General features: G+C 44.7%; 1 protein-coding gene across 2 annotated transcripts; it reads right to left on the bottom strand.

Moving 5' to 3' along the window:
• Positions 1-45: 45 nt before the first annotated feature.
• agtr1b (angiotensin II receptor, type 1b) lies at positions 46-10,531 on the bottom strand. 2 transcript variants are annotated; one of them, XM_035530400.2, is made up of 3 exons: positions 10,050-10,531; positions 2,076-3,310; positions 46-1,922 (listed from the first exon to the last, which is right to left on the bottom strand). In XM_035530400.2, the coding sequence occupies exon 2, from the start codon at positions 3,187-3,189 to the stop codon at positions 2,080-2,082; it is 1,110 nt and encodes a 369-aa protein (XP_035386293.1). In that variant the 5' UTR covers positions 3,190-3,310; positions 10,050-10,531; the 3' UTR covers positions 46-1,922; positions 2,076-2,079. The 2 variants fall into 2 exon arrangements, with proteins under 2 accessions (XP_035386293.1, XP_081552315.1); XM_081696189.1 differs by having other exon boundaries at positions 46-3,310; positions 10,050-10,530.
• Positions 10,532-15,031: the final 4,500 nt, after the last annotated feature.

The raw sequence follows: 15,031 nt of genomic DNA, 5'->3' as shown, positions 1-15,031 counted from the left end.
TGAGTGAGTGAGTGAGCGAACAACCCAACCTGTTCTGGTTGTGACTTGATGAGAGTTTTCCACGTTTATTAAATAACAATACAACAGGACAACATCAGATCTCTCCACCCGCATAATAAAACATCCATTTATAGAGACTTCATTTATTTGTCTCTATTCAAATACATATAAAATGTGCATGAATTTTCCCACATTTATTTCTCAGAGGTATTGTTGGGCTCAACAAGCATTAAGAATGCTTTACAAACCTGCACAAAATATATTAGTTCTGACATTTCTTAAAAATAGCAACCATGTTAGGAGAACTGTTCGTTCCAAAAGTCAAAATACAAATGCTATATTTTTGTTTACATAGCCTTTTAAAAAACAAAGGTGTACAACAAATTTTCTTGAACAAGTTGTTCAGGAACTCCAACTGCAGAATAACCCATATGAATTACTACAACAGAGATATAAATTATTACAGACCACTGTTATGGCATATTATCACAAATATTACACTGTTTCTATGAACATTAAATATCTAGAATCTACTTTAAGCCTTCAGAGAAGACACTACCTGCCTTTATGATATATCCGGATTACCAGCCTTTATGCTATATCCGGATTACCAGCCTTTATGCTATATCCGGATTACCAGCCTTTATGCTATATCCGGGTTACCAGCCTTTATGCTATATCTGGATTACCAGCCTTTATGCTATATCCGGATTACCAGCCTTTATGTTATACCCAGATTACCAACCTTTATGCTATATCTGGATTACCAGCCTTTATGCTATATCCGGATTACCAGCCTTTATGTTATATCCGGATTACCAGCCTTTATGCTTTATCCGGATTACCAGCCTTTATGCTATATCCAGGTTACCAGCCTTTATGCTATATCCAGATTACCAACCTTTATGCTATATCCACTACACTGCTATCATGTTTGTAATTCCTGTCGCTGTCTTTTTAAGTGCGTTAGCCTCTAAGGAAGCTAAATGTCAGGTAAACAGAGTCTTGAAAGCATGTGTGTTTTTGCGAGGACATCTCTGACCTATGGCGGACATTCTGAGTGTCAAGGTCATCTGTATGAAGGTGCCAATGTGTCCCACTGCCCTCTATGTTCAATGTATCTATACATAGCTAAACATCTCTCGACCTGGGAATGACTTTTGGGTCTATTCGTATAAATCTCTTCTGGTGGATCAGTCAGCTACATCCAGTTCTAAAACACATAATGATTTCATTAAGTCATGTTTAAGGGAGGAACAGGAATGATTTAACCACAACTTCCATAAATGCTTTTGTCATAATAATTCATTTTTACATCGTTTGGTAGGCACTCTTATCCAGATCAACGTATTTATCAGTATGACAGTTCTGTGGGGTTTGCAGACACATTGCTGTCCTAGCTACACCAGGTGATCTACAGGATCACTGTGACACATGTGCTGTGCTCTGAGGGACACACTGGGTCTAAATTCAGAGATAATTCTGGACAGTCATGAATTCAACGGCTCATTCACACTGGTGCTGAACTCTTTGAAGCCGATCACAAGAGATCAAAGTTTGGGAAGGTGTGTATCAGCTGTCATGCTCCTGTTCACGAACTGAGAAAAATGCTCTTGCTGTTTCTGTGGGATAAAGTGTGAAAGTAGCAGAAACATTGCCTTTCTCATTGGCTGGCTAAAAGTGGCCTTTAGCAAACAAGCTAGCCAAGCACGTTTTGTTAGTGCTAATGTTGATAAGAGAAGGTACAGCAAGACTAATGTTTGACTGTAAGTGCATGAATCTACATCAGAAATAGCACATGTACAGCTTCATCCAAAGGAGTTCTGTGTGGTCCCACAGTTCTGTGTAGTCCCGCAGTTCTTTGTAGTCCTGCAATTCTGTGTAGTCCCATGGTTTGCGGCACATGGCAGACACTGCATGTCCTGTTTGAAATGACATTTTGTTTTTTTGGATAATGGACTCAGTGCGCAAAGAACAAGAACAACCACAACAACAACAACAATCTTAACTACATCCTTTCCAAAAGACCCCAATAAATAAAAATCAGAAAAAAACCAAAACAAAACCCATCTCACTGGTTTAAATCTGCAAGGTCTTTGGCTCTTCCAGTGGGTTGGTACGACGCTCGGAGTTCTTCTTACTGCTGGGCAGATGCAGGAGCTTGGAGGCTCGCTGAGAGAGAGTGTTGGTCCTGCTGCTGGTGTGGGGGTGAAGCCTGCCTGACACCGGGCCGCATCGTAGCAGTCGCTGGACGTTCTTCCGGAAGTTGCGTCCCACGAAGCCGTAGAGGACGGGGTTGACGCAGCTGTTGAAGTATGCCAGGCATATGCTGAAGGGCATGGCGGTGTCGATGATGTCAAGTGTGCGGCAGTCTGTCACCACCTCCAGCATGGCCAGGAGGTCCATGGAGTACACCACCTGGTGAGGGGCCCAGCACACAAAGAAAGCCAGCACGGCGGCGGCCAGCATGCGTAGCGTCTCGTCCCCCCGTGCGCGGGTGCTCTTCCTGGGCACGCCCCGGGCTCCGAGTAGGGCGCGGCCCATCCGGCAGTAGCAGGTGACGATGATGAGGAAGGGTGCGAGGAAGCCGAGCACGCTCTTCAGCACGGCGAAGGTCACCAGCACGTGGCGCCTCTGCCCGCCGTGCAGCACGCCGCACAGAGTGTTGGCGCCGCCCTTCACCTGGTGCGCATCGCGGTTGAGGGCGGCGGGCGCGCTGAGCAGCAGGGCCGCCACCCACACCAGCGCACAGGACACGCGGGCACACAGGGGCGTGCGGTGGCGCCTGGAGCCCACGGGGTGGACCACGGCCAGGTAGCGGTCCACGCTCAGCGCCGTGAGGAAGAAGATGCTGGCATAGAAGTTGAAGACGGCCAGGCCGCCGCTGGCCTTGCACAGGAAGCTGCCGAACGGCCAGTGGTAGCCCGTGGCCGTGAACGTGGCCCACAAAGGCAAAGTGAACAGGAAGGTCAGATCTGACACAGCCAGGTTGAGCACGAGCACGCTGGCCACCGTCTTCAGCTTCATAAAGCGGAAGATGACGGCCACCACGATGCTGTTGCCCACCACGCCCACCAGGAAGTTGCAGGCGTAGATGACGGGCACAAACGTGAAGATGAAGTCGTGTCGGCCGGATGCGTTACACGTGATGTGCACGCCCTCGCTCACCTCTGTGGTCAGGTTCTCCATCTCAACCCCTCGTCCAAGATCCCGCCTCTCCTCTCAAGGATTATCGGATCTTATGAGCTGCATCTGTGGGGGGCTTCCAGACTGACTGACCCCCACCGTGATCCGGAGGCCCCACCGTCTGCTGTAAAAACAAAAAGCACGACATAAATGTCAAGCCACGGAGGTGAGGAGATGACGTTCCTGGAGTCATGGCCCACGAAGCCCGACCCCGCGGTGCCCTGGCAGGAAGCAGCTCAGACTGCAGTTCCTCATTAAAAACCTTACGTTCAACTCCACATCTGCCCCCACCATTTATGTCATGTCTGTAAAATGATATGGCATCCATAACAGCCGTTATTGAAAATGGCCTTTTGAAAGAATCATAGATTGGCAGTCCGGAACCCGTGGCCAAGCTCTTCCATGTCTCTGTCAGCTACTGTGGGGTAATAGTAAAAACATGGCGTCCTTGCGGAAGGGGCTGTCCTCGCAGAGATGGCAGTAAAGGCCTGAGGGAGAGGTTTTTACTTCCAGTGTTATGAACTGTTCTAATGAGGAGGACATACTACAGGGGGCACTCAGCATGGTGAAAGAGAGAGAGAGAGAGAGAGAGAGAGAGGTTAGACAGAGGTGACATAGACACACACAGAGAGAGAGAGAGAGACAGACAGTTGAGTTAAGAGAGAGCAAAAGAGTGAGAGAGAGGGAGACAGAATTGAGCTGAGAGAGAGAGAGAGAGAGCGAGAGAGAGAGACAGAGAGACAGAATTGAGCTGAGAGAGAGAGAGAGAGCGAGAGAGAGAGAAAGAGAGTGAGGCAGTATTTTCACGCATCATGCTCTGTGGAAGCTGGGACGCAGTATGTGAACTTGTAATCAGCACACACCTAAGCAAACAGGCCAGCAGGGGTTCAGGCAGGCCATGGAAACTTGTGAGAACGTCCAACATGTGTGCAGCGCAAAATGGCCCCGCAGCTCCAGAGACGCCTGCTAAAGGTCGTCATGTGAAATGTGGAAAATTTAGCACAGCAGCAGCAGTCACTTCAGGTTTCCGCAAGTTACTAAAACAAGGCCCTCATCATTAAAACGTCTTCATTGTCTTAGCCCTGCTCTGATCTGAGTGATTTAGTTTCACATGTTCCAAATAAATCACTCAGATCATCAAACAGCAATTTACTGGTCTGGTAAAACTTACCCCTAAAACTCAGTGCAACAGCTCCATTCAAGGTGTGTGTTGCTCAACTGTGCTTGTGGTTTTATGCCAGCCTGGCTCCAGTTACCTCTCAGATCATTAAAAAGTATCGGGACGCCAGAAGACCATTACAGTATTGTTTTGCTCGTCCATAAAACTCTGGAGTAAACGTTTAACTGCTATGACCGCAAAATGTCTCTGTTTTGTGAAGTCTTAATGTTCTTTTTCTTTACTGAATTTGGCTTTATTTATTGGCTGCCAAATTTTGTCTTTGTTTGGTGTTTTTCATTCTTTCATTCTCCCATACTTGCTGTTTTCTGTCATTTTTATCATTCTAAAATTTTACAAATGTTACTACTACTACTACTAATACTACTACTACTAGTAATAGCAGTAGGTGTATTAGTCTTAGTAGTAGTATTAATATTACTATTATTACCTATTGTCAAAACCACAAAAAACCTTTTTAATTCCTGTAAAATTAAATTCATGCAATAATTAAAACGCTGTTTTGCACACACATCAATAGAAAACTGTGTAAGCTTACCGACACAACACAAAAGTGCTTGTTTTCAAATTAACAGCTGACCACACGAGGGCAAACTAGAGCATTTCATAAACGTAAGTGTAAGACATTTCACAACAAAGAGCCTTATGACACAGAATCATTCATCTGTCTATGTCGCATTCAAATGTCTATGCCTATGGCCATGTATAAGGTGTCTATATTTTAGCTTGTTCTTACCATTAGCCTTCAGTAGTACATTTACATTTATTTACGTTTTTGGCATTTATCTGACACTTTTATCCAAAGCAACTTACAATTATGACTGAACACAACTTGTGGGTTAAGTGGCAACTTGGGAGTGGTGGGGCTTGACTCTTAACCAGTGGTGTGTTCTTGTTTCCTCCAGCAGAGCGGTTTCGTGTGTGTTTTAAATAAAACTTGTTTTCTCTGGTTTTATGGCCGAGGCATTCCTTTAAGATGGCCTCTCAGCCTAGTAGAAACAGCCGTATTAGTTACAGATGTTGCAGATGTGTTGTTTGTTGCAGGAGCTGAACATTGGGGTGCCAGCACCAGTGATAAAATATCATCCCGACTTCAGGAAAAGCAGCCCTACAGAGTTCCAGGTCAGACGTCCAGGGCTCACTGCTGACCTACAGACGTCCAGGGCTCACTGCTGACCTACAGACGTCCAGGGCTCACACCTGACCTACAGACATCTACAGACTGTTTACTCTTGGTAATGAAGAAAGCAGTGCCTTGATTTTCACTGCCAGAAAACGAAACTGCATACACTGTAAAACTAAGCAGTGCAAACGCCAGTGCAACAGTTTCTCTCATATTTCATATTTTTCCAAAATGTTTCAAATGTTTCAATTATGTTTTCAAACCTAATAAGTTTAGTATGGTGATTTAAGGGGTGCTGTGATTTAGTGGGTGTGGTTAAAGGCCTGCTGTGGTATAGGGGGTGGAGTTCAAGGCCTGATGTGGATGATTGACAGTCTGGCAGTTACACGCCCAGTGGGGGTGGGGCCATGACACACAGGAACCTATTTTATAGGTTGATGTGGTGTGTCTGAGTTCCTGATAACATTTTAATAACTCAACTAGTATATGTCTGCCTAATTTACTATTATAAGTGTTGTTAAGATAGGAGTGTCTCTCTTAAACTGTAAAAATGGTAATAAACAGAACTGTTATTATCATTTTTACTAAGTAAACCCTTGCAGTGAAAAACAACACATCAGCCATTTCCCCTTTTTGTGTAATCAGTTATTTTAGTTTTTGATTTTATACAATTTTTACATTAAAATTACATTAAAATGCTAAAGGTGATTTAATTAGACATACCTTAATTCATGTGGGCATTTAAAAATAAATAATGTTTATATTGTTATTTTTTATTTTGTAGAATGCAGAAAAACAGTAATTGGAAATGTGTGGTTTCTCATTGCAAGGGCTCAAGAACTGAACTGGTAAAAATATAAAAGTCCAGCCAGGACCACAGAACATTTGAACTAGTACTAAAGTTAACAGTGTAAAAATGTTTGTTTTTTTTCTAGTATTGCTGAAATGATAAAATATAATGAAAGTATGTTTTTCTTGTGACCTCTGTTTTTGATACATAATCTTTTTCTTGGTTGTGAAAAATATTTATAAAATGGTTTAGTCATTGAACATTTTAGCTGCGACTTGAATTCAGATTTATTGTCTGAACTTGGATTTTTCTCGTCTCTCTGCTGCCACCTAGTGTCTGCCATCATGGTTTCATGTCGGCCTAGTCTCACTTTGAACACTTTCTCATTGTTCGCACATCAGTCTCCATTCTTAATTAACTGAGATGAATTTTCCCAAAACAGACACAAAATTCACATGCTCAAACCACAACACCGTGACTGCAGCTCAGAATGGGCCTGACTTAATGCTTTATGACAGCCTGCATGCGTCTAACTCCGAACCAATCAACAGAGCTCTTCAGGGCAACGGCCAGCATCCTGGAGTCACACGGGACAATGTTTCATTCCTTCACACATCTGCAGTGAGGGTCTGGTTTAAGGCTTGTTTACGCGTGTCTAGAATTTTTATACTTCCATATTCCACATTCCTCAAACCTAGTGAGGAATTCTTTCCTGCCTGGTAATGGAAAGTTCAGGATTACCGTCGCTATGACCAAATGCCAATGTAGACAACCATGTCTCCAGACTGCCAGGGCAGGGTCAGGTATGCTTGGAGCTTTCTCACATACTGCATTGCCAGGGAAAATGTTCTCTGCAACCTGACACATGGGACCCAATGTCAGAGATGGAGTAGACCAGGCAGAGTAATGCTAATGGCAAACCTTTGTCATTTTGGTTATTTTGCATTTGAGCATGCACCTGTTTTACAGGACTATATTGTATGAAGCCCAGTAAAATTCCTGCACCCTCAGTGAAGTTTATTTTTCATTCCTACATTTCACTTTATTTTATTGAAGCATCTGTGCAATTTAACTGTAATTGTAGTGAGCCATTGTGAATTACAGCAGGTGTCCTTTACATTTACATGACACTTTTATCCAAAAGATATACAATTATGACTGAATACCATTTGAGGGTTAAGGGGCTTGCTCAAGAGCCCAGCAGTGGCAACTTGAACCGGCAACCTTCCGTTTCCTAGTCAAGAACGTTAACCAAACAGCCATAGCACAGTGGGACCAAGCCCAGGCTTGTATCTGCATCCCTGATGGCATGTAGTTAAAGTTTGGCCTGTGAATGATTCCTGAATGCTCGTATGTGTTTGCTAATGAAATGCTGCATTACTGTATGAGTGAGTTATACAGTTTTGTAGCATGCATTTATTGTTTTGACTGAAGTATAGAGTTTTACAGAGAGGATAAGGAGTTTTACAGGACATGTTAGTGTTTTGCAGTCTGTGCTGGTCAAAAGAGAATGTGGAAACTGTTATGAACAACGTTGCTAAGCACCTGAGAAATACTGTTAGTAGTTATGGTCTCACCTAAGGTAGTCTAATTCTAATTAGTAGCCTACCGAACCCCAGCACATAGTAATCTGTTTTTAATGCAGATGTCAACTTACATTAAAGCTCTGTAATTCATCTTTGCTGCTGCAAAAAATGCCTGAATGCATATTTAACACTTTAATCTCACACTTTCAGCTCCACAGTTCAGCTCTGGGACCTGATAACACCACAGAGCCTTACTGTGAACCCTCAGCTGAGGCAGTGGATTTCTTGTGACGCACCGAGTGAATTTGTTGCGATGCTCTGAAACTCGCTCCCCAGTGACCAAGCTATCTGTTCCCCTCTCAAAGGGCAGCAGTTGTTAAAACTAGCACCACCATCTGGCAGTGTAAGGGCCCAGCCACCCAAAAGTGCTCAGCGATTGAGTTAATGATTCATTAAATTCCCTATCTGTGGCTCCAGAGTGAGAGAGGCGGGCAGGAAACCCATGGCATCAGCACAACTAAGGCTGCAGTAAAAGCGATTATGCACGGGCGTGTCCCGCGGCGACGGCAGACGCGCTGCGTCCAGGCCGCCTCTGCCATGGCTAAAATAATGCGTGCTCTCTCTCCCGAGCAGCTGGGATATGTCCCGTTAAGCTCAGAGCAAAAGCCCACGGTGCAGTTTAGAGCTCAGCTTCATGAATATACAGTTGAGGGGGGGGGGGGGGGGGGGGGGGGGAGGGAGAGAGAGAGAGAGAGAGAGAGAGAGAGAGAGAGAGAGAGAGCGAGAGAGAAAGAGAGAGAGAGAGAGAGGCACCAGTATACTGTGCGTTTCTGCAGTCTCTTCCCAAACAATCAACCGCAGGCCACGCAAGTGACCTGCTGAAATCTGAGAAATAAATAATAAAAGCGGCCAACTGGAGTTCAACACAAACATTGACGCTCACTATATGAGAAACCTACTGTGTGTATTGGTCTCAGTAGTGAGGAGTCTCTTTTGGCACTCTGAGGGAGACACAGGCATCAGCTTGTGGAATGTGGCAACAAGCATGTTTCAGATATGCTCAAAACAATGAGGTCCACTCCCTGGTGCCTGTCTCTCTCTCTGCCTGTCTCTCTCTCTGCCTGTCTCTCTCCCTTGCTCTCACACTCACTCCCTTAAACACCACTGGAAGAGCCTCAGATGGATGAAAGGTGTGAAGACAAAGTCTTACAGGAACAGCAGTTTGGCAAAAGATACCTTACACACACCCTAATCTATACAGCAATGAAAACCCGCAGATGATAACATACTGGCTCAGCACAGCAGCATGTGTTTTACACACACACACACACACACACACACACACACACACACACACACACACACACACACACACACACACACACGCCCACACACACGCACACACACACACACACGCACACACACGCACACACACGCACACACACACACGCACGCACGCACGCACGCACGCTCGCTCGCTCGCACGCACGCACGCACGCCCACACACGCACGCACGCACGCACGCACGTTCACACACGCACGCACGCACACGCACGCACGCACGCACGCATACGCACGCACGCACGCACGCACACACACACGCACACTCCAAGTTTGAAGGCCAGTACACCGTTAATTCTAATCATGGGAGAATCTAGTGTGAACATATTGGTTTGTGAAAGCATTTAGAATGAAGCATATCATGAATGTTATGCTGGTGTACACACATACACACACACACACACACACACACACACACACACACACACACACACACACACACACACACACACACACACACACACAACTACCAGGACAAAAACTAAAGTTTGATATCCTGATAGAATGACCTGTTGAATTATGAAATAACATCTATATACAATATACTAAGTTATACTGAAAAATACAAATCACATTGAGTTCAGAGTAGAGAGTTCTGTCGAGTCTAATATTACATTGTTGTAACATCTTTTTTCACTCTTGTATTCTTATGGTTTGGGGAATGTGCCCGGCGCCCATGTAGTTCAGTCATTGTTCTGATGCTCAGTATCAAAATAAACAAAGGGTATATAGTTTGTTTACAGGAAGGCACTTAGAGCTAACATGACACAACCCTCCCCCGAATCCACACCAAATGTAAACATATCCACAGGTACCCTTTGATAAGGTAATGTTGCATATTTTAATGCGGTAATATCGGATATTTTGACGTGAAAAGTAACAGTTGAGAAGGTGAAGAAATCCTACCTGATGCACAGGGTTACGGAATCCGTCTGGAAGGACCTCAGATGGGTGGGTGTCCAGCGGTTAGAGCTGACAGACACACCAGTCACACTCACATACACAGTTTGACTTTTAATACAAACGCACGCTTGCACATATATATACACACACACACACACACACACACACACACACACACACACACACACACACACACACACACACAGTCAGAAACTCCAGCTCAGTGACCCCATACAGACACTGTAGTCTACTTTCCCCAGAGGCATCAGACTGTTAAGGATCATACACACTCTACAAACTCACCCCTCCCATCACAGCTGCTCTCTCTCCCTCTCTCTCGCTCTCTTTCTCTCTCAGTGGTCACTTGTTTCTTTCGTGCACCCTTCCTGAAATGCTGGAACAGAGGACATGCTCTAACTGTCCTCTGTCTCTCAGGTGTTATTAATAGTCCTGCCATTGTCAACTTTTGTCTATGGGGGTACAGAGAGGAAACTAGTGAAGTTCAGCCAGGAAGTCTGGATCTAGAGCAATCACTTCGGAATCCACTGACGTGAATCTGATTGGTGGCATTCACAATGGCCGCAGGAAGTAGGCTTGGCCTATAGCAGTAAGCCACTACCTCTCAGTCATCTGTGGGTACTTGATTTGCTGGAACAAAATGATTGAATTTTTAAACTTGCTCCTCCTTTCCGAATAAAGAGAAGAACTGAATTTAGATCACTGGTGCATCATGTTCCGATGATCTCGCCCCCTGAGGAACTGACACCATCACTGGGTTAGGCTGCTGTGCTGGGATGGATCACATATGACCTTTTCTACTGTGTTACAGCTGCCGAGACAAACACAAGCTTAATGAACAGTACAGAACTGAGGACAAGATGTTCTCTCTCTCTCTCTCTCTCTCTCTCTCTCTCTCTCACACACACACACACATACACACACACACATATACACACATATACACACATATACACACGCACACACACACATTTACACACATATACACACACACACACACACACACACACACACACACACACACACACACACACACACATACATATACACACACATATACACACACACACACACACACAGACACACACACACACACACACACACACACACACAGTTTAATAAGTCTTCCTTTTGTTGTTGTTGTTATTATTTTTGTCCAAAATAACACACTTTGATTAAAAAAGCTCTAACACTCACAAAACATATTTAGATTTTTTTATCAATTAGTAAATAAATTATTATCTAATTATAAATTAAATTCATTACCAAACAATAACAAATTGTCTGAGTATTTCAGAAACTGCTAATCTACTGAGATTTTCACACACAACCATCTCGAGGGTATACAGAGAATGTTCTGAAAAAGAGAAACTATCCAGTGAGCAGCAGATTTCTGGGTGAAAACGGCTTGTTGATGCCAGAGGTCAGAGGAGAATGACCAGACTGGTTTGAGCTGATAGAAAGGCAACAGTAAGTCAAATAACCGCTCGTTACAACCGAGGTATGCAGAAGAACATCTCTGATCACAAACACGTCAGACTGTGAAGCACGCGGGCTACAGCAGCAGAAGACCACACCGCCCCTGTTTTCTCATTAAACATCTTTGAGCAAAATCCTAAACAGTGTAAGGTCTTCTCTATCTCCATCTTTCACTGTCCATTTCCTTCCATAGGAGGCTGGAACACGAAGGTCTTCCCCTCACAGACTTGAAGTTGTTTCCTGGGCTATTGTTGATTAACTGAGATGAATTTATTTCATTGCTTCAGTTGAAATAACTTCCACATGAATGTGCTTCTGAACCTTCTCAGAAACCCAAGTCAAACCTCTGCACAGAGAGTTCAGCAGAGTTCAGCGCTACCTTGCCAGTATTCATGTTCCTGGTTGGCTCAAGAAGTTTCTTGAAGGTGGTTACACTCACATCTGGCTACGGCTAAGTGGATAATTTAGGATGGTTTGTGCGTGCCGAGCAAAGAAACCAAGCAGTATGTGTATGTTGTGCGTATGTGCGTGCATGTGTATGTGTGTGTGCACGCACGCGCGTGTGTGTGTGACCACTCTCTTGGTTCCCATGAAGAAAAGAAGTTTTTGAGGTCAGTATCTCAGACCCTTACAGAGGATTACGATACCCTTTTATTGAGTTTGTGGGAAGTGGCTGGTACGAAGCTAAAAGGTCCATACCTCTTTTTCAGGAACTAGGGAAGGCAGTGTTCTGCAATTACTGCATGAAGCACTCTGGATGGCTCACTATATAAGGAGACGTGAAGTGAAAGTGGAGGAGGGTTTGTCATCTTTCTGAACAGCCCCGTGTCACTGCTCTGCCACATCCGGTGCCATGACGCTTTCGCACAACCTGTGGGAGAGGTATGCATCCATAGGACAAAGCACAGGTAAACCCACATGCAGATCACTGCCTTGAAGCAGGAAAGGCTCTGCTGGGCCTTCCAGTGGACCCGCCACTGGGCCTTCAACTGGACCTATCACTGGGCCAGTGACCAAATTCCTTTGGCTAAGCAGAGGTATTGTTATTACATTCAAGATTACCCTATGTATGTATCTGTATTTATATGTGTGTACTGTAGCTTCTGCATGTATTGTTGCTATATTGCTTTTTTAAATATTATATATATGTATTGTTTCAAATGGGAATGTCTCTATACCACATTTCCATATCAAAATACGTCTGTCCCTAAATGCTTTTTGTACTTTCTGCAGGAATGCAGGCAGATATCTGGCGCACCCATTAACGTTGCGTTTGAAGCAGATACTGTGAACTGGTGTTCTCAATCTTTCAGGCACATTTAGCTGAGTCTTTCAAACAGTCTCCCGGAAGCAACACGGAGGGTTTAAGTGCTTGATGGAAGACTTCAGTGACATTTTCTACGACACCGGGAAAAGCTCTAGGAACCACAGTTCTGGGACTGGTACTATGTATGGACAGCGAAACTAATCGCTGTCACTCTATGCTCAGGATTGGATGGCTCAGATTGCATGGATTGTATTAATTTTATGGATCACATGGATTAAAATGCATGGAATGGATAGATTGGATTGGATTAGATTGGATGGATCAGCCTTTTTTTGCAGCCCTCACACACCCATGGTGAGAATCTTCCACAGGGAGCGAAGGGTTTATTATTTATTGGCTGCGTGTGAGTGGTGCCACAGAAGACACCAAGGACAGTTCATTATCTCCGTAATGACGCTGGTGTCAAGGTTCCCCAAATATTTACAGTGTCTTCGGTTTCATACAGGGCCAGTAAGACACTGTTCACTTTGCCTCTGGGAGTATTTTGTGATCATCCTCAGAGAGACAGCGTCACCGTATTCTGTTTACTTTAGCTGGTTTCTATCATGTCATCCTCGGAGTGTTATGATCCAATATAAAAGGCCATCAGTGTCACAGATTGGCACTGCAAGGTGTCTAAAGGGTGGACAGTGGACAGGAAGACTTATGTTGCTTCCCTTAATGCAACTGTGGCACAGATCGGAACAGTGCACGTTTGGCTCTGTGTACTAAAAGCACCTCCTCATCTCTGAATTAACTACAGACCCCAGATGTTAAAAAAAGATTCATCAGGAAGGGGGAGGGGGACACAGTTATTGGAGAGATGTGGGAGTGGGGGGGGGGGGAACTGGGTGAAGGGAATTCTGAAGGGAATCACAGATCGGAGCATCACCCTGTTCTGAAGGGAGTCACAGATTAGAGCATCACCCTGTTCTGAAGGGAATCACGGATCAGAGCATCACCCTGTTCTGAAGGGAGTCACAGATTAGAGCATCACCCTGTTCTGAAGGGAATCACGGATCAGAGTATCACCCTGTTCTGAAGGGAGTCACAGATCAGAGCATCACCCTGTTCTGAAGGGAGTCACAGATCGGAGCATCACCCTGTTCTGAAGGGAGTCACAGATCGGAGCATCACCCTGTTCCGAAGGGAGTCATAGATCGGAGCATCACCCTGTTCTGAAGGGAGTCACAGATCGGAGCATCACCCTGTCCCGAAGGGAATCACGGATCAGAGCATCACCCTGTTCTGAAGGGAATCAGGGATCGGAGCATCACCCTGTTCTGAAGGGAATCAGGGATCGGAGCATCACCCTGTTCTGAAGGGAATCACAGATCGGAGCATCACCCTGTTCTGATCCAGTCATCTTGCTGGGTTCTGAGAGGGTAGAAATGACTGCAGTAAATCTGGTTGTAGATAAAGCACATGGACACAGAACACTATGTGAATGTTTAGCAGAGCAGCTCTCAGAACTTCCTCCTAAACCCACAGACACATGACGACTGAGTCCACGCCAAACACAGGACACACGGCTGCTTCATTTTTTACTGAATCTCACAAATCAAACTCAAATCCTACAGGTTTCGTGCTCAAAGATGTACAGAGAAGCATTTCCAGTTTGTAACTCAAATAACAATCACACAGTGTTAGGATTGCAAAAGTTCATAGTTAATCCTATACGCAGGGTCTCATAGTTAATCCTATATGTAAAGTCTCATAGTTAATCCCATATGCAAGGTCTCATAGTTAATCCTATATGCAGGGTCTCATAATTAATCCCATATGCAAGGTCTCATAGTTAATCCCATATGCAAGGTCTCATAGTTAATCCCATATGCAGGGTCTCATAGTTAATCCCATATGCAGTGTTTCATAGTTAATCCCATACGCAGTGTGGGGATGAGTGTGGTTCCTGGTGTTCGTAACAATCACAGAGCCGATTTCACTAACTAATTCTACCTGCCGGCATGCACTATGTAGAACATCCAGGAACCTGGAGCAAACTCCTAAGGGAGCACTTTTACCTTCAGGCCCTGGAGGCACCATTGAGTTTGGAAGCCAGAGTTTTCGTTTTTTTATCAGATATTGTTCCGTGTCCGTCTGTCCCTGACAGCAGGTTTCAGACACCACTGGGCCTCTTTGTCAGTGTGCTTTATCCTTGTATGGCATGAGTGTCGAAATG

Source organism: Electrophorus electricus, chromosome 14, assembly GCF_041902795.1.
Source record: "Electrophorus electricus isolate QZ-2024a chromosome 14, ASM4190279v1, whole genome shotgun sequence".
Classification (NCBI taxonomy): domain Eukaryota; kingdom Metazoa; phylum Chordata; class Actinopteri; order Gymnotiformes; family Gymnotidae; genus Electrophorus; species Electrophorus electricus.
The sequence above is the reverse complement of the archived record's forward strand: the minus strand, read 5'-3'. Positions and strand labels throughout refer to the sequence as shown.

Coding starts and splice junctions, on each gene's coding strand:
- agtr1b (XM_035530400.2), bottom strand. CDS start 3,189: ATGGAGAACCTGACCACAGAGGTGAGCGAGGGCGTGCACATCACGTGT.